This window comes from Onychostoma macrolepis, chromosome 17 (assembly GCF_012432095.1).
Source record: "Onychostoma macrolepis isolate SWU-2019 chromosome 17, ASM1243209v1, whole genome shotgun sequence".
NCBI lineage: Eukaryota > Metazoa > Chordata > Actinopteri > Cypriniformes > Cyprinidae > Onychostoma > Onychostoma macrolepis.
Genome location: NC_081171.1, coordinates 10652556 through 10679430, shown reverse-complemented (window position 1 = coordinate 10679430; position 26875 = coordinate 10652556). Strand labels below are relative to the sequence as shown.

At 38.0% G+C, this 26875-nt stretch overlaps 1 protein-coding gene across 4 annotated transcripts in view; it reads left to right on the top strand.

Annotated features, from left to right (window-relative positions):
- sorcs3b (sortilin related VPS10 domain containing receptor 3b) overlaps positions 1 to 23808 on the top strand; it is a 60490-nt gene extending 36682 nt beyond the window's left edge. For 2 of the 4 annotated variants that reach the window (XM_058749277.1, XM_058749276.1), the window contains 16 exons: positions 79 to 155; positions 1113 to 1204; positions 8379 to 8486; positions 8732 to 8849; positions 10650 to 10783; positions 12460 to 12573; positions 12759 to 12930; positions 13899 to 14085; positions 14348 to 14481; positions 16537 to 16660; positions 16797 to 16909; positions 17637 to 17768; positions 18867 to 18966; positions 20927 to 21032; positions 21240 to 21475; positions 22923 to 23808. In XM_058749277.1, the coding sequence (XP_058605260.1) occupies positions 79 to 155; positions 1113 to 1204; positions 8379 to 8486; positions 8732 to 8849; positions 10650 to 10783; positions 12460 to 12573; positions 12759 to 12930; positions 13899 to 14085; positions 14348 to 14481; positions 16537 to 16660; positions 16797 to 16909; positions 17637 to 17768; positions 18867 to 18966; positions 20927 to 21032; positions 21240 to 21475; positions 22923 to 22984 (2009 nt within the window). In that variant the 3' untranslated portion in view covers positions 22985 to 23808. Of the gene's footprint in view, positions 1 to 78; positions 156 to 1112; positions 1205 to 8378; positions 8487 to 8731; positions 8850 to 10649; positions 10784 to 12459; positions 12574 to 12758; positions 12931 to 13898; positions 14086 to 14347; positions 14495 to 16536; positions 16661 to 16796; positions 16910 to 17636; positions 17769 to 18866; positions 18967 to 20926; positions 21033 to 21239; positions 21476 to 22922 lie in introns of those variants that run through there. The other 2 variants (XM_058749278.1, XM_058749279.1) reach the window with 2 other exon arrangements.
- The last annotated feature ends 3067 nt before the right edge of the window (positions 23809 to 26875 follow it).

Here is a 26875-nt window from a genome sequence, read left to right as displayed (position 1 = left end):
CAATATACTGTATCTCCAGCATATGTATGGGGAATAATAATCTGTCTGTGAGAGTTACAGTAGTGTTTTCTCTCTCAGGAAACACTGGGCCAGAGCTTTCCTTCTCTAACACAGGAATGTTCATCTCCTCTGATGCCGGCAACACATGGAGACAGGTAAACCACTCACCTGCTCACATCTTCTTAAGCATGGACTGTAGTGTAGTCTTAAAGGTTTCAGCATAAAAATTTACTGATAATTTACTCATCCCCATGTCATCCAAGATGTTCAATTCTTTCTTTCTTCAGTCGAAAAGAAATTAAGGTTTTTGAGGAAAACATTCCAGGATTTTTCTCCATATAATGGACTTCAATAGGGATCAATGGGCTGAAGGTCCAAATTGCGGTTTCAATGCAACTTCAAAGGAATCTACATGATACCAGCGAGGAATAAGAGTCTTTTCTAGTGAAACGATCGATCATTTTCTAAAAATAAAAATAGAAATGTATATACTTTTTAACGACAAATGCACGTCTTACACAAGTTTGACATCACGCATTAAGTAGTCACATTAGAAAGGTCACGTGTGATATAGGCAGAAGTACCAACCCAAAGTTTACAAAGCAAAATGTCAAATGCCCTTTACAAAAAATCTAAAACAATGATGTCTGACAATTTTGAAGTTGGAGGAGAAAATGAGATGGATTTTTGCACCCTACATTACCTTTTTTAACTGGAGTACACAAAAGAAGTATTAAACATGCGTGACTTTTCCAATGTGATGTGTATCATGTAGAGCCCTTTAAAGCTGCACTGAAACTGCAATTTGGACCTCCAACCCATTGATCCCCATTGAAGTCCACTATATTGAGAAAAATCCTAGAATGTTTTCCTCAAAGACCTGAATTTCTTTTTGACAGAAAGAAAGAAAGTCATGAACATCTTGGATGACATGGGGCTGACTACATTATCAGAAAATGTTTATTTTGGAAGTGAATTAATCCTTTAATATTACAAGTACCATGTTCCTGATCACCACTCAAAAGAACTGAAACTAAAAGAAACATGAGAAACACAAAGAGACAGGATGCTAAAGTACTTTGTAGGTTTTTGACTCTGTAAACACTTTTTAGATTTTTGAGGAGGAGCACAGTGTCTGGTTTTTGGACCATGGAGGGGCTTTATTAGCTGTTACACAATCTGCTGTACCAACACGCCATTTATGGTAAGACAAAATGCTTTTTTTCCCTTAAAAACGCATATTCATAAATGCACTGCCTTACAGATTTTATTGAATAACATCTATCCACAAATCCGATTTGTGATGCAGTTTGGAATCAATTTTACATTGTGTTCATCCATTTAGGCCAGAGGAGAACTAGTCTTCTGACTGAGCCTGGTTTCTCACAAGATTTGTTTCTTCATTTCTGTAACCTTGCCACTGTTGCCTTTTGCTTGCTTAGTAGTGGTTTAAAAGACACTTAATATACAAACGTAGTATACTGTAGATTTGATAGAACTAACACAGATAAGAACAAAACGTGAACTGAACTGAGTAAATAATGCCACTATTGTCTTCTGTAGAGCTGCTTTATAGCTTTGTATTTTGCAACATTGACACTTACTGAATTGAACTGAATCACCATTACTGACTCAAGTTAAATAACTACACTACACTTGAGTAGAGCTGCCTATCACTGAATTTAACTTTTACACAGCTATTTTTAAAGTTTGCATCATTGATTCGATTACTTTTGCTTTTTTAATACTGTGAAGCCGCTTTGAAACAATCTGTGTTGTATAAAGTGCTCTAAAAATAAAGGTGACTTGACTTGACACATTATATGTATGTAAAACCAGAGGTTTAAAGAGTACAGGAAAACCATACTTGAGTAAAAGTACCTTACAGTGAAAATTACTCCACTACAAGTTACACGTCACCAATTCCAAAACAACTTGAGTAAAAGTCTTACACTATCTGATTTTAACAGTACTTAAGTATTTTACTTATACTAAATATAGGCTCAAAAAAAGAGACATGCCAGTGAAAAACTGTAACGATGTGGAGAAGCTGGGGAAAACAGGCAGAGGCAAGGATCTATGTGCAGGCATTTCATGGAAGAACTAGAACAACAATAAGCCAAAAATCAAAGGGAACAAAGAACAAAATGGCAGGCGAACAGACAATTATTACATTCAACAACTCACAAAGAACTAAAGAAACACTAGGGATATATATATATAATATATATATATATATACAGATATATATACAGGAGGCTAACAAGCTGAACAAGATAAGATACAAACTGACTACAAACACCACAGGAGACAGGAAGTGACATAAAAGTCTAAGACAAGGCACAAAGAACATGTAACACAAACAAGAAAGAGCTTATTCGTGAGGAGAGCAATCACGTTTATTTTCTAAAACCAAAATAAAACTGAACACCTCAAAATTGCAATAAATAAATAAAAATTTAGAAATTAAATTAAAAAGTCAAAGTCTTCTTGCACTGGATGTGCTGGTTTCAGCCTCACAGCCAGCTGCAGTCAAATAAAACACCTGTGATTCACAACTACTTGCTAAGGAGCTCACATTCACGTAAAGTAGCCTTGTTGACAAGTTTGGGTGGGTAAGGACAAAATGCACAAGATATAGTACTTTCAGTGCTCTGTAGTTGGCGATATCACATCTTTTGTAGCAGAAATAAATTCCTGCAGAAAAGCTAGGTGCCATGCAAAATGTAATGTGTAACTGCAACACTCATTTCAAATAGCTGAGTAAAGAGTACAGATACTCATTCAAAAATGTAGTGAATTAGAGAGTAAAAGTTGCTAATATCTTTGATACTCAGTAAAACTACAAAGTATCCGAAAATATACTTAAGTACAGTAATTAGTTACATTTACTCCAATACTTTACCTCTGTGTAAAACAACAGAAAGGATGATGCATGTTTGAGTTCACTGCAGTTTATCTCGAACTTTTTGGATATTTTTTATTCACCCTAAGTTTTTGAAGTTCCCTCATGCTTAAACGTCAGCTTTGATTTGAGGACTGGCAGATATAAACAGCAGGCAAAAGGTCTTATCATATCAAACATTTGGAATCCTTTCAGCGAAAGTGCCTGTGATGGCTTTGTAGTGCAGGTGGCTGTGTTTGCCAGGGCTTTTATGCTTATGTTGGGGAGGGTTAAGGTTTGAAGCAGAGGCGGGATTCGGTGGGCTTCCGTTCACATGTTGTTCCTGCCACGTCACACACACGGCTTTGATGTGCTAAGCTCTGAAATGTTGTCAGGATCAATTAGGCTGCGGAAGATAATTTGTATCCTCCTGTGGGTTGCTGTTAGAACAGGAGTCAGATGTGTGTGCGGGTGCTCAGCCATCAACTCGGGTGACTTTGACCCATATCTACAACAACAGAAACACCAAACCAGAAATTCTTTCCTTTCTGCATGAAAACATACCATGAAGAGACTGTTATGTCTGTTAGAAACAATAATGTAATGTTTTTGAAAGAAGTCTCATATGCTCACCAAGGCTGCATTTATTTGACCAAAATTGAGTAAAACAGTAATATTTTGAAATATAACAGTTTTCTGTTTTAATGTATTTTAAATTGTAAACTTGATCCTTCAGATATCACACATTATCATTTAGAAATTATTCTAATGTGCTGATTTGGTGCCCAGAAACTTTATATATATATATATAATTATATATAATCAATGGTGAAAAGGGTTGTGCTGCTTAACATTTTTGTGGGCATTTTTTTGAGAACAGGATTAATAGAAAGTTCAAAAGAAAGCATTTATAAAAAATGTAAAAAAAAAAAAACTTTTGTAACATAAAAAATGACTTTACTGTCAATGTTGATCAATTTATTGCATCCTTGGTGAATAAAAGTATTAATTTATCATATTTTATATATATAAAAAATCATACTGTTCACAAACTTCTATACACAATAAAGTGTATAGAATAAAAAAATTATAGAGGTTGTGTATGTCACGGATCAGTCAGGCCCTTCACTCCACCAATCACAGCGTTCCACCTCACCAGAGTTCTAACCACGCACACGCACACGCACACGCACAACGTGGACTATATCATCGCTGAACCCAACTACCAAGAGTTATATCCTTCCAAGCTTATATACTTACCTTGTGTACCTTACCTCCTGTGTTCTACCTCCTTGTGTTGTCCTCTCCTCCTAGAGCTCCGACCTTCAGAGTGTGTGTGTGTATTGCCACGGATCCCCTCGTCTCGTCATCCAGAAACGCTGTGGGAAAAGAACGCAGTCATCATTTCTCACCACTCCTTGAGTTACACGCTTCAAAGATCATCTACTCACCTCACCATCAACGATACACACCATAGTGCTCCACCTGTTAAATAAAGTCACTTCTGTTTCACCTCTTACCTCTGTGTCCGAGCCTATATCGTAACAGAAGATCGGACTGCACAACTTCACTTACAGGATGAGCACTCCGGACCCTTTTCAAGAGCTGGTGGATTCCCTGAAGAAATTATTATTACAATCGCCCACACCAACGGCTCCACAACCACCACAACCATCTCACGCCACCACGAGTACTCCTTCACCGATCGTCTTCGCCAGTCCCATGGCCCGACCAACGCCCTTCTCTGGTTCGGCGGAGGAGTGCAATGGCTTCATTCTCCAATGTACCCTAACGATCAATTTGCATCCCCACGTGTTCACCACAGATCAAGCCAAGATAGCGTTTGTAGTTACCTCCCTCACTGGTCCTGCTCTTAAATGGGCAGAAACTATTCTCAGCCAGGCAGGACCCGCTACTCACACCTTTGCAAACTTCATCCACCATTTCAAAGAACTGTTCAGCAGCTCTCCTGGGGATTCAACCGTGGGTGAGCAACTGTACCAACTTCGTCAGGGTACCAACCCGATCCACCAGTACGCACTACAATTCAGGACCCTTGCAGCCGCCAGCGGTTGGAATGAGCCATCGCTCATCACGGCCTTCCGACAAGGATTAAACCCCCGCTTGTGTCTACATCTCAGTGTGTATGATGACACCTAAGGGTTGGAGAAGTTTATCCAGCTAGCCATCCGATGTTCCAACCGTATTCAGTCTTGCTCTCCGGATCCATCTTCAGCTATTGCTACTCCTCCTCCTCCTCCTCCTCCTCCTCGCCAGCCAGAGACACACGGCCAGAACCCATGCAAACCAATTCCACTCGCTTACCGCTACCTGAGCGTCAAAGACGGATTACCCAGGGATTGTGCTTATATTGTGGAGATGACGGACATCGCGTTCTGGAGTGTCCCCTAAGACCACCTCGAATCTTGGTGAGTTCTGTACTTCCCACCATTCCTAAACTCAAACCTCTATCAACACGAGTTCTGCTTACTGCCTGCTCACATGTCCTTACAGTCACCGTCCTCCTCGACTCTTCCTTTCCGCGGGGAACTTCATCTGGGGGAACCTCCTCCAGCAGCTCCGCATCCCTACCTCTAACACACCGAAGGATTATGAAGCACAATCCATAACTGGTCAACCACTTACCCAAGACTCCGTCCATCTCTGCACCGGACTGGTACAGCTACAAATTTGTCAATTGCATCGGGAAGAGATCCAATTGCTGGTTCTGGAGGGTTCGACAGTGGACATCATCTTGGGTCGCCCGTGGCTGGTGCAGCACGATCCACATCTGTCTTGGAGGACAGGAGAAGTCCTAAAGTGGGGTGAGAAATGCTTTCCTCACTGCTTCCCCCAACTTACCAAAACCTACCCGTCAAGTGTCAATGCAGATGACAGTTTGCACCACCTCCATTGAGAGCCCTCGAGAAAAATTATCCATCGACATCCCTTCCTGCTATTCCCACTTTAGAGACGTCTTCTGTCCAAAGAGGGCTGCCCAGCTACCACCACACCGGCCATGGGACTGCGCGATTGACCTCCTTCCGGGTGAGCCAGTACCACGGGGAAGAATTTACCCCCTTTCACCACCGGAACAAAAGGCCATGGAGGAGTACATTGAGGAGGCATTACAGCAACGATATATTGTACCATCTACCTCCCCTGCTGCCTCCAGCTTTTTCTTTGTGGCAAAGAAGGACGGCGGCCTACGCCCTGTATTGACAACTGGAAACTCAATGACATCACAATCAAGTACCGTTATCCTCTTCCCCTTGTCCCAGCAGCATTAGAACAACTACGCGGCGCCACCATCTTCACTAAATTGGACCTCCGCAGCGCCTACAACCTCATTCGCATAAGAAAGGGAGACGAGTGGAAAACCGCCTTCATAACCCCTACCGGCCATTATGAATACAGGGTGATGCCGTATGGGCTTGTCAACACCCCTTCTGTGTTTCAGGGTTTTATGCATGAGGTGCTCCGGGAGTTCCTGAATCGCTTTGTAATAGTATATATAGATGACATCCTCAACTACTCCCGGAGCCTGGCCGACCATCGCCACCACGTTGCGGAGGTCCTCCAGAAACTCCGTCAGTATCAACTGTATCTCAAGGCAGAAAAATGCACCTTCCACCAACCCTCTGTACACTTTCTTGGATACATCATTGACCACCGTGGCGTCCGCATGGACAAGGGGAAGGTAGAAGCAGTCACCACCTGGCCAACCCATACCAACATCAAAGAACTACAACGATTCCTAGGATTCTCAAACTTCTATCGCAGATTCATTTCCAATTACAGTTCCGTCACCAGTCCACTCACAGACCTGCTTAAAGGAAAGACCAAGACCCTCACCTGGAACCCGAAAGCCCTGGAAGCCTTTGAAAACTTGAAACTCGCCTTCGCCAGCGCACCACTCCTAGCACACCCAGACCCCGAACTGCCATTTGTAGTGGAAGTGGACGCATCCACCACGGGCGTAGGAGCCGTACTATCACAGCAGCAGGGGAAGCCTCCCAAACTCCATCCATGTGCCTACTTTTCCAAAAAGCTCAGCCCGGCGGAGAGGAATTACGACATTGGAAATCGGGAACTGTTGGCTGTCAAACTTGCCCTTGAAGAGTGGAGGCACTGGCTGGAGGGGGCAAAACACCCATTTCTAGTTCTCACAGACCATAAAAATCTACAATACCTTCGTGACGCTAAACGGCTCAACCCAAGACAGGCAAGATGGGCATTATTCTTCACCCGGTTCCACTTCAAAATCTCCTACAGACCTGGTACCAAAAATGTCAAAGCGGACGCTCTATCCCGGATCCACACACCTGACAACAACAGCCATGAACCCGAGAATATACTGCCTCCAACGATCATTACCAGCCCCATTCAGTGGACCTCTCCTCCAGTAGCCTCAACCACGCCACCCGCCAATCCGCCGGGCTGTCCACAAAACCTCCAGTATGTGCCCAGAACACAGCGGACTCCATTGATCCAAACCACTCACACATCACTTGGTATTGCCACGGATCCCCTTGTCTCGTCATCCAGAAACGCTGTGGGAAAAGAACGCAGTCATCATTTCTCACCACTCCTTGAGTTACACGCTTCAAAGATCATCTACTCACCTCACCATCAACGATACACACCATAGTGCTCCACCTGTTAAATAAAGTCACTTCTGTTTCACCTCTTACCTCCGTGTCCGAGCCTATATCGTAACAGTGTACTATTAAAAGCATACCAATATCCAGACAGAATCTGTGTACTTGATGTGTGTTGATTTATGCAGAATTCAGCAATGAGAGAGTTGCAGTTACTGTAATTTAGTATGAAAAAATTACCAAATTATGCTGAAATGGAGATCCCTCAAAACACAACTATGACTAACCAGTCAGTTCAGGTTAAACATTCAGTGCTCACAGAACAAGGCAAACAGGAGGGCTCTAAATACACAAGAATAAATGTCATGAACACAAGCAGGTGCTTTAAAATACAAGACATTCATAGAAAGAACAAAATCTAAAAACAAAAAAAACAAACTGATGGGCCACTTACTTCAGGCAAAATAATAAAAATAATGCAAAGGACAGAAAGAAAGTAGAATAAAGAGATGCAACATAAAAGAACAATGAAATGCAAAATAGACTGAATGTGTAATTAGACATAATATGCATTTTACATGACTAATAATGATTAGAGGGTAATGTAAACACAAGTGGGGTATGGTGAATAATTTTGTCTTGATATTTTTCAATGAGCATATATTAGATTTGATTTTAATGTAATTATGCAGATGTAGCCCACATTAAATGTTAATGCAGTGACTCCACAATGACTTGTTTTTGTGGATCAGCTAAATATTCTCGGATGACTGAACAAATGCATCTTCTATTTTTATGTCTTTGTCAAATGTGCACTGTACAGGATATTAATCAGAATATGAACCTAATGTACTTTGCCAGTGAAATGATTTGTGAAATGTATGTGTGTCTAGGATTAGTTTGGATGAAGGCCGGCAGTGGGACAAACTCAGCTTTTCGTCTACACCCCTATTTGTCGACGGGGTTTTGATGACTCCAGAGACTGAGAATCGCATCATTACGTAAGAATCATTTCACCTCGTCTTCTCAGCCACACTGATCCAAATGGTCCAGGAGGTGTCAGTAACGAACCTTCACTTACTAGGATCATTATTATCAGATTAAATATTTTCATTTGCATGTCGGCATGTCTGGACTATGATCCTCACACTTACTTGTACTGATTTGCCATAGCAATCCATTAGAAATTGTAAAGAATGTAAAAGTACACCGATCCTGTTGTGCTTAAGCATCTCTATCCTCCTAGATTCTTCGGGCACTTTAGTTACCACTCCGACTGGCAGCTGATAAAGATTGACTACAGCTCCCTGTTTGGGCGGAAATGCACAGACGGAGACTTTCAGACGTGGCACCTGCATAACAAGGTTGTCACCTCACATTTATCAGCACGCCTTACTGTTCGGTCTCAACAGCAAAGCACTAATTCACTCGCTCAACATTCAACATGAGTTTCTTTTGGCACTGAATTCGCTAGTAATTAGGGCGGCACGGGAGATTATTTTCACCTCTGGGGTAACATGCCCAAGCAGAATGGAAATTAATGGAGTCGTAATGGATTTTGCAACAGATCCCGGCACATAATATTGGTGACATGTTGTCCGTCAGCCTTGACTTGTGGATTTTCCGGAGTTTCAGAGTCAGCATCTATTGCATGTCAAATCTGTTTCCTGGAAAGCACAATATGTTTTCTAAAATTCGTACCAACTACTGTATCCATCCTCAGCTAAGCAGAAGAGTTTTTTGGGGGGAAACATGTCCATACTTGAGTTCTTGTCACTATTCTCATGGAATTGGGCTACTTTTACATTGTTGCCATGGTTGTTTTTATTTAACACAAAATAAAAGCTGGGTTAACACAAAAGCTATTTTGACAGAGGAGACTGCCAACGGAGTGAAAAACCACATTAAAAAAATGTGTTTTGGCTAGCTTTGAATAGTAATTGACATTTTGCCGGGAGTTTTATTGACAGGTTATCTGACCAATCGTAACGCAGAATCTGCGATTTTGTCCAAACAAACAAACTAGACAGGAGAGTAGATTAAAATTGGTGGACTTGAACTTGAAAAATGGTGTGTATTGATGTCTTTCCGCGGTTCAAATAAGACACCTTCTGATGTTCATTCATGTTTATTTCATGATATAATTAGTAAAGAGGAAGAGAAGATCAGTTCATGTGCCGCTTGAACTGAGGTGCTAGTGATTTGTCACGACACATTAAAGAGCAACAAAACAGTATTTATAGCTTCCTCTTTGCTCTGCGATGTATTTTTCACTGCATGAGTACATGGTGAATGGTGTGAGAGTGCCATGGCTTGTCGTACGTAGCAACAGTAACTAAGGGCGAGGGTCTTTGCAAAGGATCAATAGGGCTGGTTTTGTATCATAGACTGGCAGCCCTGCTTCCTGTGTGCATTTGTGAATATATAGGTATTTATGTGCACATCTTTCATTGCAATACATTTCCCATATTCTACACTACATTTACTGTTATGGCTTTAATAAAAAAAAAAAAAAATGTTTTTTAAAAAACAGAAATGTTTATTACATTGTTACATTGTTATTGGTAAATAAAACTATTAAATATCATTTTGTTAATTGAAATATAACTGCAATAAAATAAAATATAATGTAAACCTGAAAGTCGTAAACCAAAACCTAATGGAAACTAGAAATGTTACTGAAACTAAAACTGAAATAAAAATAAATTAAGGCTAAATACAAACTAAAATAATAACGGTAACATTTTAGTATAGGGACCAATTCTCACTATTCACTAGTTGCATATTGGCTGTTTATTACTACTCATAAAGCACATATTCTGCATGACCATATTCTACATCTCTAATCCTACCAAATACCTAAACTTAACAACTACCTTACTAACTATTAATAAGCAGCAAATTAGGAGTTTATTGAGGCATAAGTTGTAGTTAATGGTTTGCTAATAGTGAGAATTGGACCTTAAAATAAAATGTGACCAAAACAAACAATAAAAAACTAACTAATAAAAAATAATAGAATTTAAATTAAAACTGCAAATATAAAATAAAAGCTAATTCTAAATATTTATACATTTTATAATAGTATACTAATACTGTACTAACACTGTTCCATGTGACTTTGACTGAAGTTATTTAACTAAAAGTATTCATGTGCATTTTAGGGTGAGGTGTGTGTGATGGGAGAGAGACAGGTGTATATGAAGAGGAAGCCTGGCACACGCTGCACTCTGGGTCGGGAATATTCTCGAGTTGTTTCAGCTGAGCCCTGCATCTGCACCCTCTATGACTTTGAGTGGTGAGTCACATGCACACATACGCATACGTGCACACACGGAAACGCAGAGCAGCTGCTTTTCCAATGGAGGAAATGAGTGACAGTGACTCTTGCGGATCAAAGGACTCGGTGTTGCATGCAGAGAACAAAAGCTGCAGGAATCCAACCAATTATACAGATTAATTAAGTGGCATTTGAATGTAAAAAAAATTTTGTCAGGGTTTTTTTTTTTTTTTTTTTTCAGAGCAGTTTATGATACTGTTGCAGTTGCTACATTAAATTAGCTTGCTCTTGAGGCGGCAAGGTAAAAACCTGGTTTTACATCAGTCTGTCGTAATCATATCGCTATACTGATGGAGATGTCTTTACAAGCCCACCCCGATGCACACGGAGACACACTCCTGCGCTGATCATAACGACGACATAAATCTCCCTTGTACCGCACACAGGCTCCATTAGAGTCGTCTGCTCTTAGGCAAATTACACGTATGAATGAGAGGCGCGCAAAATTAGCATAATGTCAAATGATTAATTATCTCCAAATGAATAAGTAATGAATATTTAAATGGATGATAAATGTGGCAGTGATCTGATTAGCCTGAAGGAGCTGGTGTTACTGAGTTTAGCCCTGATCCCCTGCAGCAGTTTATACCTTGTAAATGCACTAACCAATCACAACTTAAGGCTACTGTGCTGCTAAAATGTTTGCTCAACAGGGTTCTTTCTGCTGTTGAAAACGGCTTCGTTTTTCATCGTAAAGCGTTTCCCAGATTCTACACTACATTTACTATAATAGCTTCAATTAGAACCAAAAAAGTTTGACAGCCTGATTCCAAGTCAGAGTTGTTTTTGGTAACTAGAAAATGAGACAAGTTTAAAATGTTACTGAAATAAAAGTTTATGTTGAAGTTGAAGTACTAACATTACTAAAACTTGATTAATTTAAACTCAAATAATAATAATGACAAAAGCACCTAACAAAATAAATAAAACTAAAATTCAAATGAAAACAACTGAAATTATAAAAAAAAAGCTAAATATTATATAAATAATACTAAAATATCACTGTTCCGAGTGCAATTTGGTGATTTTAACTTCTGAAGTATTCAACAGATAATGTTGCACATAATGTGGCACAATAGATGTGTAACAAGTTGCACTAGTCTTTTGAAATTAATCAAATAAAGCAGATAATTGAGTAAACTTTTAATTCATTTTCAAATAATTAAAAAAAAAATTAAATGCTTTAAATGGAAGTTATTCTTGTAAGTCGGATCTCTATAAAACAATGAGTCATTATAGCAAACGACTGGAAAAGTCAAAGAAAAATCACTATTCACTATTAACTACGACTTTTCCCTCAATAAATTCCTAATTTGCTGCTTATTAATAGTTGGTAAGGTAGTTGTTAAGTTTAGGTATTGGGTAGAATAAGGTTATGTAGAATAAGGCATTAATATGTGCTTAATTACTACTAATAAATGGCTAATATTCTAGTAATATGCATGCTAATAAGCAACTAGTTAAGAGACCCTAAAATAAAGTGTTACCGAGAAAACCATTGAAAAACCTTTATTTTATGTAAAGTGCAGTCTATACTGCATCCAAGCCACTTTTCTCTATAGACTGCTATTGCATCATAGAGAGGAGCTTAACCAAACTGAATAATTGATGTGTTTTTATGATTTCCCCTGCAGTGATTATGGGTTTGAGAGACAGGCCAGTGGAAAATGTGCACCTGCATTCTGGTATGATGTCAGTTTACCAGCACACACCTGCAGCCATGGACAGCGCTACCGCAACAGCACAGGGTAACACACACTCACAGATACACAGATGCATACACAATGCAGTATGATCCATACATGCAAAATGAGTCTCTTTGTGACAGCCTTCATAAGAGTGTTTGGGTGTTTGTGTATTAAATACATGTCACTTTTGTGTTTCTGCTGCTAACAGAGGGTGTTTTCTAAAGTCTTTGTGTATGTCGGTGCAGGTACAGGAAAGTGCTGTTGAATAACTGTAGAGAGGGTCTGAAGGATACACTGAGTCCCAGAATGCAACAGTGTAAACCCATAGCACCCGGTGGCCTACAGCTGAGCACCATCAACTCTCAGCTCACTGCTGTTCTGGGAACCAACATCACCTTCAGAGTAGCATTGCAAAATGTAAGTCAGCAGGTGCAGAGACACACACAAATTCATTCAAGGTGTTGTGCTTTAGATTAGTGGTTCTCAAACTTTTTAAGATGGCAGACCAAGTATGAGAGTAAAACAAATTTCCAAACCACCAAAACCCAAAATCTCATAAGGGGGTCTCATTCGATCAATCTTGCCTTGTGCCACAAATCCATAATTTTATAGGCAATGAAATTAGCTAGACTCACTAACTAGGTTAAAAAACTTACAAAAATCTTCTTTCAAAAGTTTGGGGCCAGTAATATATACAGTATATATATATATATATATATATATAATTATTTTAATTTTTTTTTCAATGAAAACAACACAAAAGCATTAAATTGATCAAAAGTTACAGTATTGACATTTATTTGGTTACAAACGATTTCTATTTCAAATAAATGCTGTTCTTTTGAACTTTTCGTTCATCAAAGAATCAGGAAAAAATGCATCATTGTTTTCAACATTGATCATAATAAGAAATGTTTCTTGAGCACCAAATCAACATATTAGAATGATCATGTGACACTGAAGACTGGAGTAATGATGCTGAAAATTCAGCTTTGCCATAACAGTAATATATTGCATTTTCAAATATATTAAAATAGAAAACTTAATTGTAATCATATTTCACAATATTACTGTTTTTATTGTATTTTTGATCAAATAAATGCAGCCTTAGCTGATATAAGAGACTTCTAAGAGACAAAGTCTTTCCGACCCCAAATTTTTGAACAGCAGTGAACACTGATAAATAACTGTGAGTATTCATTTATCATAAAATTGAAGTTAACAGTAAATCAGTTTAATTCATTGTTATCATTTTATGTATTTAGATCTATTCTTTTTTTAATCAGACCACTTGCTATCTGTGGACCACAGTTTGAGAACCAGTTTCAAAGACTTTACATGCAAAACCATAGAATATACCTGTCTTATTTGCCTTTTTTCTGTAGGGTGACTCACTGTCTACAAGTCTCCATGTGGACTTTGGAGATGGCATCTCGGTGTCATACTCCAATATAAGTCGCCTTGGTGACAGCATCACACACACGTACAGGGTCGCTGGGATATTCAGGGTCACCGCACGTGCTCAGAACAGTCATGGGTCTGACAGCAGCTCGCTCTATCTGCACATCACTAGTATGTACATGAGCACATGCATATATTTCTAAGAATTTGGATTCTCTATAAGAAGCCACTGCCATCACTATAAAAAACTGTGTCCTGTCAGACTAAATTACCTCTATGCCACTGACTGCACATCTAGACAATCTATTTCAGAACCAGCTCTCAATGAAGGATGTGTAGAAGAAGAAATTGCTGTTGTGTTCAGTGCTAAATGTGATCATTATTGACTTCATATTGTGTCTGATGAGATATCACGTCCGATGTGTCATGTTAGGTCCCTTGGAGCGTATCTTTCTTTCGGCACCGGTGGTCGTCATCAGAGGAAAAGAGGCCAACTTGACAGCAGTGCTGTGGCCCAGTCAGCCCAGGACTGCTACCTTCTACTGGTGGTTCAATAACAGCACAGAGGTTCAAACGCTGAGTATATAATATATATATTTATATACACACATGTGGCCCAAAGGCCCAGATCGGTTAGGCAGCAATTCCAGTAGTACTTTTGACCTCTAACAAAACAAGAGCTCTGCCAAAGATATTGTGGTTGCCAGGGTCAGATTGGTAAACCTATTATTAAGATGGATTTGGATTGGGGTCAAATAAGTAAAAAGCAAAGCCACATTTTGGCGGGGAAGATGCTGTGACACTGTGTTTTTCCCCTTTGCAGTATGAACACCTGCTACCAAAAGAAAAAGAATAAATGAATTCTAACTCTGTCAAAATGGTTTTTGATGAATGCCAGGCATAGATTGGAAAACACAAGGGAAAAATGCTGCCAGCTTAGAAATTTGGCCAAGTTAAAAAGCCCAGATAGAATTTTAATTATAGATAGCTAGTCACAAGGTAGGATTTTATTGGGCCGTTGAAATGTTTGGGGTCACTATGATTTTTTTTTTCAAAGTAATTGATACTTTAGTCTGCAAGGACAAATCTTTTCTAAATAATGCTACGAAATATTTCAAATAAGTGTTGTAATTTCTAACTTGTTCATCAAAGAATCTTGGGGGGAAAAAAGTATTGTGGTTTCCATACTGAATTACTCTATACAAGCGTTTTCAACTCTGATAATTATAAATGTAGCAAATCGCCATATTAGTTTGATTTCTGAAGAATGTGACACTGAAGACTAGTGGGCTTGCATCACAGGAATAAATGACTAAATTATATTCAAATAGAAAACATATTTGAACATTATTATTTTTACTGTATTTTTGATCAAATAAATCCATGGTGAGCATAGGAAAACATTTTCCTAGACATTAAAAAACTTTCCAACCCCACACTTTTGAACAGTAGTCTATGGCGTTAATATTGCTGACATATTTAGTTTTTAAATTTGTTTCATCTCAAGATAATCAAAGACTTCATTTTGACTGATTTCTTCATTATACTGATTTCTTGTGTCATGAAGGATTAGGATGGATTTAAACTACAGTTATTATCGGCATATGAATCACTATTTTATGATGCTTTCAAACATCACTGAATTATGAGATCATTCAGTTCAGGTCTGTTTAACATTTCAGAGGTGAAACACATAAAAAGTGGCAGAGCAGCTTTTAATGATTATGCATCTAAGTTCTAGAGCGTTTTCCTGCTGGAAACCTGCCATAGAGTATAGAGTCATTTAAAAGCATTTTAAAACTCACTTTGCATTATAATTGAATGCCTAGTTTAGATTCTCTACGTGAAGTAATTGTAATAATATTATCTGTTCATTTCACCCTGTGTACCTTCCTCCTTTATATATAATACAGGCTTTCAGGATTATTTTAGGGTGAGCAAACAGCAAAAATGGTGCCTGGTTTTGCAGTCCAGGCTTGTTTATAAGCCAGCTGTATTTGTTTGCGGTTGCTTTTAATTTTTAATAAAGTAATAATATACAACAAAGAGCACAACCAGGCAAAAAGCAGACCCTCCAGTGTGTTAGCAATATTAGAAAATCTGCTTGTAAATAATTTAAGTGAAGTAAATGCATTAACTTAACCCATTATACACTGAAAGTACAATTTTTTCTCGGGTGCACTACTTTAATTCCCACGGAAAACAAGGCAGCATTCAAATGTAACCGCATTGTTTTGAATGAACAGTAATGTTAAAATGTGATTTACAAACATCAGTCCATTTTAGCGCTGCTGCCTAACATGCCCATCTTGTGCTAGAACAAAACAAAAAAGGACCACAAAAAATTACGTCAGCAAGCCCTCCGTAAATTACAAGAAAATCTCACAAACAGAGCGGCTTGTTAAGAAATACTAGGAAAAAGCATGAAGATCCTTAAGACCAGTATATCTACGAAAAGCCCCGAGATCAAAAACATGATAACTGAACCGTGAAACACAGCGGGAGTTTGGCCATATAGGGCTGTAACTGGTTTCTGCTATAAATGATTCTGCCACTCACACATCAGTCAGAGCTGTGATTTGCTTTCCTGTTTCCGAACATCTCGCATGTGTGTGTTTTTAGCCACTGATCACACTGGAAGGAAGCGTTGCGCACACGTTCATGCGAGAGGGACCGAACTCTGTCACCGTACAGGTGTCGGCGGGAGGCACAGTCCTACAGGATGTGAAAATCATCACTGTCAAAGGTGAAGACCTCCCGTTGTTCCGAACATTGCAGTGTTCTTTGAGATACAGAATGTGGTATTTTTAGTTTCACGGAGACATATTCAGAATTAAGAGGGATTTATGTCAGAGCTTCATCTCTGCTCCTATCGTTCCCAGACTTCTTCCGTTCTTTACTGCTGTCGTTCTCTCCCAACCTGGAAGAGCACAACCCGTCCGTTGCTGAATGGAGGCAGGACGTGGGGCGCGTTGTCAGGGCAACGCTCTCTCAGGTATACCGACCTTAAAGTCCATCATCAGTTCCTGTTGGAGTGCTCTGTTCATGTCAGTGAACTGCTGAAAAGAACTCATGAAATTTCTTGAAAGGCTGCTGATAGCTCACCACGCTTCCTCTCTCTTCAGCTATTCTCTTTCCTCTCTCTCATACGCTGCTGGTTTAAAGCCTGATGGCTCTTTCTGGGCTCTCCGGCGAGGTTCGTGTTTGGCTGAGAGGCTTTACGTGCTCTCACGCATCCATCTGATTTCCCCTCAGTCTGAGAGCGAGAGATAGGGTAATGTAGTGCTACTGGCGAGAGTGAATCACAGGAGTTCAGAGTGAATATTGATGCGGCAACAGAGAGACTCTAAAGCCAGTCAGCCAATTAAAGAACAGAGCCAAAGAACTGCTCCGCAGAACTCCATTACAATGAGTCGCTCAAGCACAAATATAATGGTCTCCCAATACCTCTGGATTTTCAACTTGAACAGAGTGCTTTCAATACGGTTACACAACATCATATCATAAATATTACAACCGTCTCGAGATTCGCTGGAATGACTTATTATGAATTGCAAACATTAACGGAGATATTATTAATGTGCAAATGGGCATGAAATGATTGACTGGCTTTTACGCATGAATTAGATCCCGTCATGAATGTTGCATGCTGATAAAATTTGTTTAATTTAATAGTTACTAGCATATGAGAAATGTGTGTTTATCTGTGTGTTTTTCTCCAGGTTTGCGGCTTCCCTGAGGACCAGCTGTTGGTCTCTGTGTTTCCTGGATCTCCAACTGCTGCTGAACTCTTTATCCTACCCGAGACAAACCAGTCAGCATTCAGATCACACACAGAGGAGCAGTTCGATAAGGCGAGAACCACACACACACACACACATGCATATTGAAACAAAATGCTTTGCTATGATCTCCCAAATGACAAGGTCTGATGATTGATACAATCTGTTAAAATAACCTATTATGATTCTCTGATGGCTAAATAAATCATAGTGGCAATAAAAATAGGCTTTATTACTAGCGAATAAACCTACTGACAAATACATGCACTTACTTTAAAAATGTCATGGGCTGAATTGTAATGCCCAGCAACCACAAAGAGAAATAAAAACTCCAGTTAAATTTGTACTCGACAATAATTCAAATTTATGCTAAAACCAACAGTATTTTTTTATCGCGTTCTCAGTTTATGTAGGGTTATGACCTACAGCTTTCCAAAATGAAAAATGTAGTATGATCACTTTAAATGGCTTACAAAAGATTCATATTCACAATTGTTATGCAAATAAAGCTTTTTTACAGCCTTTATAAATATTTTTTAATAAACTCAGCACAAATAGACTACCGTTCAAGCATTTGGGGTCAGTATTTGTTTTTTAAAGTTATTAACACATTTTTTAAGCAAGGAAGCAATAAACTGATTAAAAGTGACCGTTACAACATTTAGTTAAGATTTAGTTTCAAATAAATGCTGTTCATCAAATAATCCTGAAAAAAATGGCTTTTTATCAAACTTCTACATTGATAAAAATAAAAATTAAAAAAGCACCGAATCAGAATGATTCTGAAGGATCATGTGACACTGAAGACTGGAGTAATGGCTGCTGAAAATTCAGATTTGCATCATATGAATTAATTATATTTTAAATTGTGATAATATTTGTAAAAAAAAAAAATAATAATATTACTGCTTTTACTGTATTTTGATCTTGGTGAGCATAAGAGACTTTTTCATTCAAGAAATAAAAAAAAAAAAAAAAAATCTTACCAACCCCAAACTTTTGAATGGTAGTATATGTCCACAATTACTATGATTTTAGTCATTGAAATCATATTTTACACACATTTACTGCTTTAATGTTGTAACATTGCATATTAAATAATACAATCGATTAAAACAAGGCTTTTCCACTTATCTCTTTACTTTAGCTCTTATCATTCTTTTGTTTCAGATGTCGGAGGTCTTCATGAACGCTTTAAATCAGAACCTGATCCAGTTTGATCTGAAGCCTGACACACGGGTCACTGTGTCTGTGTCTCAGCTCACACTGGGTAAGACCTGAACACAAGCTTCTGTTCCTAAGATTTTAATAGGACAATCCATGCTCTCCAATGACCCAAAATGCATCGCACTGCGTCTGTCTGCGGTTATAGGGCTTGTTTGGCACTGCTGTCTGTGTTTCAGTTACATTAAACTGTCTACCGCATTGTGTTCTGCATTTAATTGCCACCCTTTGGTAAATTACAGCACTGTCTGTGGTTATGTGAGGTGACTTTATGCTTTTGTGGTTATATAAGGTACACTACATGATTACTTTGCTGATGATCCATTGTGTCAAATCCCTCAAACTTCTCTTGGTGCTAGAAATCCCAGAGAACAGATACTCCACCCTGGACTTTAGATTAATATTGATAATGTGGAGCCTGTCTGAGCATGACCAATATAGTGAGTTGGAAATGACATTACAGGATCATAAAAAGTGTCTCTCTGCCACATATAATTCTACCCTTTTCAGACACAGCCATTTGTCTTCATTGCTCCGAACAGGAAAAGGTTCAGATTGCCTCCTGCATTCTGCCGAAAGGTCACAATCATCATGCGTCAACCCTCAAAGGGCTGAAGGATGGACTGCAGCGTGTGTGTGTGTGTGTGTGTGCAAGTGAACGAGTGAGACTGTTTTTAGAATTACTGAAATGGATATGCCTCTCACACATCAGACACGCTCTGAAAGACAGCAAAGACATTCGTGGTCAACGGACTTTTTGTTTTTGCAGTTAGCTGTTGTTATACCAATAACACATACGAGTAATATTATATTATATATGACAGTAATATATTTGGTCTGTGTACGTTGCGTTCATTTGTTTTTTTATTTAAAATTGAAAACAGAAACATGAGAAAACGGCACCAAAACAAGAAATCTCCTTGATTTTCCGTTTTTACACTCAGGGGTAGAAAATGGATAAACAGCTTGAATGTTTGATTTCCATGTGTGGGTGGAAATGAAACGCCCCTTTTCATTAATTGGTCAAGCAACGATGAGGTGCTGTCATCATGTCGTCTTCAGTTTTGTGCAACAGAAGAGTCCTCCGCTGTTAAAGCGTTTATTGCAACTCATGTGTTCATCTCCCTCTCATCAAACAGCCAGACTAACAAATGGCTTGACACAAACCATGCTGGGGCAGTGCCTAGACAGGGCTTACTTCTGTGTAGGCATAGATTCTATGTGGCAAATATTAGGTGCTAATTGCAGAAATATGTATGTACCTCGGATCTGCAGCCACATTACCCTTTTAGTCTATTTCTTTGGCGCACCGCACATATTATTTAGCTGTTATCAAAATCTGTGTGGCAAAGCTGCGTGACATTTACATTATAGTGAAGCGCAGACCAGTATCGATTTTAGTGTGAATATAAAGCTATCTTGCCGTTTTTATTATTATTTCGAGTTTTTTTCATAGAGAAGATTATATGATACTGTCATTATCCGACAACATGTTACACATGTATATAATACATGCTATTTTAATAGAAAAGCTCATTTTTATTTTAATGAGCATAATACATTCTGAAATGGGCATTACATTAATGAATGAAATAAATATAACTATATCATATTTGATACATCAAACAATATATGAAACATTAGGCATAGTAATTATTAATTTTATAATATCAATTACTATTAATATCAATACATAGAATAAAGTTATTCTTGCTGTTATTTTATTAAAATCAGCAAAGTTTTCCTATAGATATGATGACACAAAGGCAGCCATTATGGATATTATATATTAAAAGTGATATAGAAATTTATTTTGGAGAAGTGCTGATCATGATTTATTTATTATAAGAACATGCAATTGATAATAAAGCACATAGAAAGCATTTTGAATGCATTTGCCTTCCTATAACTATAACAGAGTCATCTGCCAAATGCATACATGCATGCTTTTTATATTCAGACTGTGAGATGAGACATTGAGTTATGCTGTGTAACATTGCCTGCAGCACCTCTGGTGGACTCCAGTGTTCTCCCCAGTGGCTCTGCCATGCTGTTACTGGTTTCTCTGGGTCTGGTGGGATTGGCTATTCTCTTCATCTACAAGTTCAAACGGTAAGCCTTGCCTCTCCCAAATCTCTCAGTTCTGCTCAACAAATCTGGGCTAATTGCACACTGTCATTTTGATATGCCCTGGAAATACCAGCCAATGCTGACAAATGACGCTCGCTTACTTTATTGGCATCAGTGACTGTTTCCTCTTGATCTGATCTACTTGGACCAGAAACAAAAATTCATCCAGTTTTTTTCCTATAACACTAGTAAAATCCCATGGATCCATGTGGAGACAGAGGACACCCATGAGAAGGAGCCAGAGATGATCAGCTCTGTCGGACAGGAGAAGAACGGCACGCGTACAACAGCCACTTCATTCACAACATGCAGTGCACACACAACACACACACCATTTCCCTCCAACACCGGAACACACAACAGCTTCAGCCATCTGCCACCTCCAAGAGACCTGATGGAGAAAGAGCTGGAGGCTCACAACACTGGTGAGAAAAGTCATTATCCCATACACAATATTTATGCTAGGTTTTCTTGTGTCATTGTTGAATCTGTCTGCTTGGTGAGTTTCTTAACAAGTCTTGTGGAAAAATAAGTACACTTTAACATACTTTTAAAAAGCGTGATTTTTATGGAAATAATTTACTTTCAAAGAAAATACTTAAGTGCAAACTGGATGTAATGATTTTGAGTACTCTATTGCATGTTTTTTTACAATTAAATGAAAATCTATTGTAGTGTAAATTTATATTAAATGCAGATAGTTAAACTAGTTAAGAGTGCTTTTTCACCAATTTAATAAAGATGAAATTGCAATTTTGCACATTTAAAATATCTTAACTTTGGATGTAATATCAAATAACTACAGTAAAATTATAATGAAGTACTTTACATGCACTGTAAAAAGTGATAAGCTGACTTAACTTAAAAAAATTGAGGAAACCCGTTGCAAATTTTAAATGTACTTGATAAAACCTTTGATTTGACATTTATTACAACGTGCACTTAAAAGTGTTAAGAAAGATGTAGCTTATTTAAGTACACTTTAGCGGTCTTTTATATCATTATTAAAGGGTTAGTTCTCCCCAAAATGGAAATTCTGTCATTAATTACTCACCCTCACGTTGTTCCAAACCTGCAAGACCTTCGTTCATCTTCGGAACACAAATTAAGATATTTTTGATGAAATCAAAAAAGCTCTCTAACCCTGCATAGAGAGCAACGCAACTGAAATGTTTCCAGACCCAGAAACGTAGTAAGGACATCGGTAAAACAGTCCATGTGACATCAATATCTCAACTTCAATTTTGCAAAGCTGCGAGAATACTTTTTGTGTCGGAAAAGTTTGAAGTCGGGAAAAGCTCTCTGATTCCATCAAAAATATCTTCATTTGTGTTCTGAAGATGAACGGATGTCTTGCAGGTTTGGAACAACGTGAGGGTGAGTAATTAATGACAGAATTTTCATTTTGGGGTGAACTAAGCCTTTAATATTCTATCTACAAGTAAAGCTTTTTAAAAATAAATTTTTTGCAATTTCAAAAATTCACATTCACTACAATTAAGCACACTTCTTTTTCACAAGGGAAGTCCTTTTCTGTCATCTTTAATGTTCATAAATATGTCATTTGTGCTCAAGGAGCATGAAGAGAGATGTGCTTGTTTTGTGTGTATCTGTTGTTTGTAAGCGTGAGGTCAGTGGATGGACCCCAATTCATTCAATCTACTTTTATTACTCCGCTGTCAGAGAAGGTGATTGTCTTCTGTGTGTCCCAGGACTTTTTGATTCACAGTAATCAAGGACTGATCCCATGACACTGAAGTGGAAAGCATTGATCACAGAGTTGCCCTTGCCTGTTGGTTGCAATTACAGTGATTTTCTGCTTTTGTGTGTGTGTGTGTGTGTGTGTGTGTGTGTGTGTGTGTGTGTGTGTAGGAGGCCTTGGGGTTGGAGAGCGGCAAAGGACAAGACAGATTCCAAACTGCACCAATGTCTGAAATGATGAAGGAAGGTTTGAAGATGATATCAATTGTATTAGATGTATAATTATACTTTTTTCCCTTAACTTTTCCTGTTGTTGTGGTGCTTATGCCTTTTTATTATATTGTGGTGTTTTACATTTGAGCTCTATAAATGAACAATTCCTTAAGTGGTAATAAAGGTATTTTTAATTACAGATTAAACAAAATCTCTATCAAAAACAGTAGAATTATACTGTATATTATATCAGCACTTAAGGAGTAGTTTCTGTCACCCCAATACAGTTCTTTCTTAAAATGACGATCAGAGAAACTGATCTAATCTTCCTAAGCAGGGACTCCAAATTCCTTTTGTAAAAGTAAGAGATCATTCTCCGCATGCTACCTTGTAGATAAATTAAGATTAACTGCCTCACATTTGTAAAACAGCTCACTTTTAGAGTTCCCAAATCATATATGTTACACTTTCATACGGAAAAATCAATATTTAATCATTTGAAATATGCTTATAGCTTTATGTATGTTTATATTGATGCTTACCTCATCTGAATCAATGTTAAGAGGTCATATAAGGAGCATGGTTTTAGGATCGAGTAGATGTACATGGCACAAATAGAGGTTGGTACCTTCATCTGTGTAGAAGTCTCATCTGCTGAACATGTCCATTTGTGCCTTGGCAATGTGTATTACTATTGTAAGATGGCAACATATTCTTAATTTGGTTAGTATTCACGATACTATATTCCTAGAAGTATACTCATTTGGAGTGCATGTTTCATCGCTACTAATAGCTAACAGCCAGTTTTATATTCGACTGTGAACTGAAAGTCACTTCAATCTGAATAAATGTATTTTTACATTAGTGACTGCCCACTGATTCTTTACAATGGATTTTCATGACATTTCTGTAACTGTCGAATGGCCTGTGTATCCCAGTTTCTCGAGGCAATTTCCAAATACTGATCATCTTTTCATTCCTCCAGTAAATAGCCTACAGCAGATGACCTGTGTCACTGAAGAATCTTTAATAGGATCACGTTAAATGAAAGGATATGAAAGGAGATTCTCTGCTGAAATGAAAGTAAACAGTGTGATTCAGCATAATCTGCATTTTGAACCATTCCAGGAATATTTTCTCTCACTTGCTTGTGTTGAATTTTTACCTGTTAAAACAGGAGGTTTGGGTGGGACATATTGAAGTGCTCAGCCTTTTTTTTCCCCATTATTTTCAAAAACCTGACAAAATCTTATTGACCCCAAACTAAAAAGACAAATATTTAATTGAGCAAATTCATTAATCACCAGTTTTGACAGAAAACTCCAAATTGAAATGGTTCAGTATTTTGAAAAGGACACAGAGAATGCATCTAGTGAATAAAAAAGGAAACAAAATTCTTCAGTATGTTACGGTTTTATGACTCCAGGATCTGCTGAAGCTGTTCAAAGACTCCGTGCACAAAGGAAATGCAAACAGGCATCTATTCAATATCCACCCATAAATGTGGAGGCTGCTGGTCTGGACAAAGGCTGTCTAAATATCCTGCACCACAGTAGCCTTTAGAATGTCATATTTTTCATCATTTTAGCTCTTGCTCTCTCGCACATACACACCACGCACACACACACACACACAGGTACAACCGCAGACGACTCTCAGCATTTTTCAAAGTTTGAATGGTTGCATCTGAAGATTAAAGTTGAGTAACATGGACAAAAGAGCACTCTGCATGAAACAAAGTTAGCTTTATCTCGTCCAGGGAGCCGTAGTGGTCATGTTTATGTGATAAGGGAGAGAAGCGTAGGATATGGAGCACAGAGCTTTGCCTCCAAGGACTGTGCCGCTTCCTTTAGAATCTCATTTACCATAATGACTGAATGTAAAGCAAAGGAAATAGTCAGATGTACGCTAAGTGCGTTGTATTTTGTTGTCATGGGCCTACTTTAAATTCAGTCGATATTCGCATGTGACCGGCATAATTTCAAGTTAATGAGACCATACGCAAATTGTAAAACTACATGTCCCATGACGCTGTACTTCACATTATTGTGCAAACTTGTTTTGCAATGTATGATTAAAAATCGTCCCGCTCTGCTCAACTTCAACTAAATTAAATAATGTATTTTCCCTATTTGTGCATTTATGGATCTGTGCGAACATTAATAGTTAAAAAATAATTAGCCATCATCATACTATACTGTCAGCCAGGGAGCGCTGCTATAAAATTCAGGTTTCAGACTTTCTGCAGTTAACGTATTTCAACTTCCATATAACTTTCGGGAAAAGACAGACAGCTGTCACTTTATAAAGTCTGAAAAATGAATCTATGTCGGAGTGATTGAGCTTCAGCTGTCAGCGCATGAATGTGTGTGTGTGTGTGTGTGTGTACGCGCGCAAGTTTTTCTTGTGTGTACTTCCTGTAGCTGACGGACTGTGTTTAGGTTTCAACCTTTCCTGCCAGACTCATCACTGCCGCGTGTGAAAAAGATTTAACATTTTCCAAAGGTCATCCTGAGCTTTCAGAGATGGAGAAACATTGATAAAGTCAGAGGGATTATTTAATGTCTGATGAATTATTAAAAAGGCCTGTTTTGGTTTGAGTACTTCCGTCTCCTCCGTCTGTCATTACTTACGGAGTTCACCTCACACATGACACATTCATCAGACCCGTTTCACTTCAGTGCCATTCTGACTGGTGCAATTCTTAGAAAAACAATCGTGTTCATTTTTTTCATGCACTATCATTATTCATGACCTTTTATAAAAAAAATTTTTTTAAATTATAATAAAATGAGATGTTGTCACCGAGTTGTCAAAACATATCATTAGAGCAGCAGGAGACTTTGTGTTGCCTGCAATTTTGACTATATATATATCTAACATACTAGGCATTAATATATAAAATGAAATATATTCACTTATGCCAAATATAACTGCCAGGCTTCAAATTTGGATGCCAACTCGCCTCCCAGCTGGATAAAATCCAAGCCAGAGACTGATATAGGAAATATCCTTTTCCATGGTGACCTTCCAATAGTGAGACTTTATGAAACGCCGTTCTGTTTTATGTGCTTCATTAAAGGATATTAAACGAGGTGGTTGTCCTTAGTGATATCAAACTAATGATTATGCTTATATATTTGCAGGAACCTCCTCTCCCCTCAGACATTACAGAATGACATTTTATTTGTTTTGTGCTAATGTGACCATGTTTCACGTTTATTGCTGTTAATCTGTGTATCTAGAGATCTGCTGTGTGATTCCATATTTTTATGGAATTTATATCCTAATTTTACTACCAGTCATCTAGTGAATCATTAAGATTCAAAACTAATGTCCATTTTTAATGGACAATGAAGTGTAATTTAAAATATTTTGCATTATATGCAGTCAAATCCCTAATAAATTTTACTGTCACAAGTGCTTCTGGAGTATTTAAGTGATTAGAAAACATGCACGTTTCTGACTGCGAAAATTTTGTTTAAATCGGTTATATTTAGTAGCTGATATGTTACTCTTTTATAAAAGTGACATGTAGTTATCTGGAATAAATAAATGTGAGGACAAATGTTAATTAGATTTTCTTAATATAAGGGTTGCTAGGTGGTTTTGGATGGTTACTTGGGTGTTGCTTACTTTTTAAAAAATAAAAAATTGCTGCTTATTTTAATGAGAACTAAATTATTGAGTGCTTTAATATTTAATTAAAGTGAAAATGTGTGCAAAACACTTTCACACAGAACTCTACACCTGAAATCATTTCATCTGCCTTACCTTCCTTTTAATTTACACTTGCATAATCCCTGTGAGTTTAGAGATTTGCTTGATTCTTATCTGGAATTGATAATAGAAAGATTAAAAATATTGACTTCCAATACTAAGAGATGCCATAATGTGTGTGTGTGTGCAAC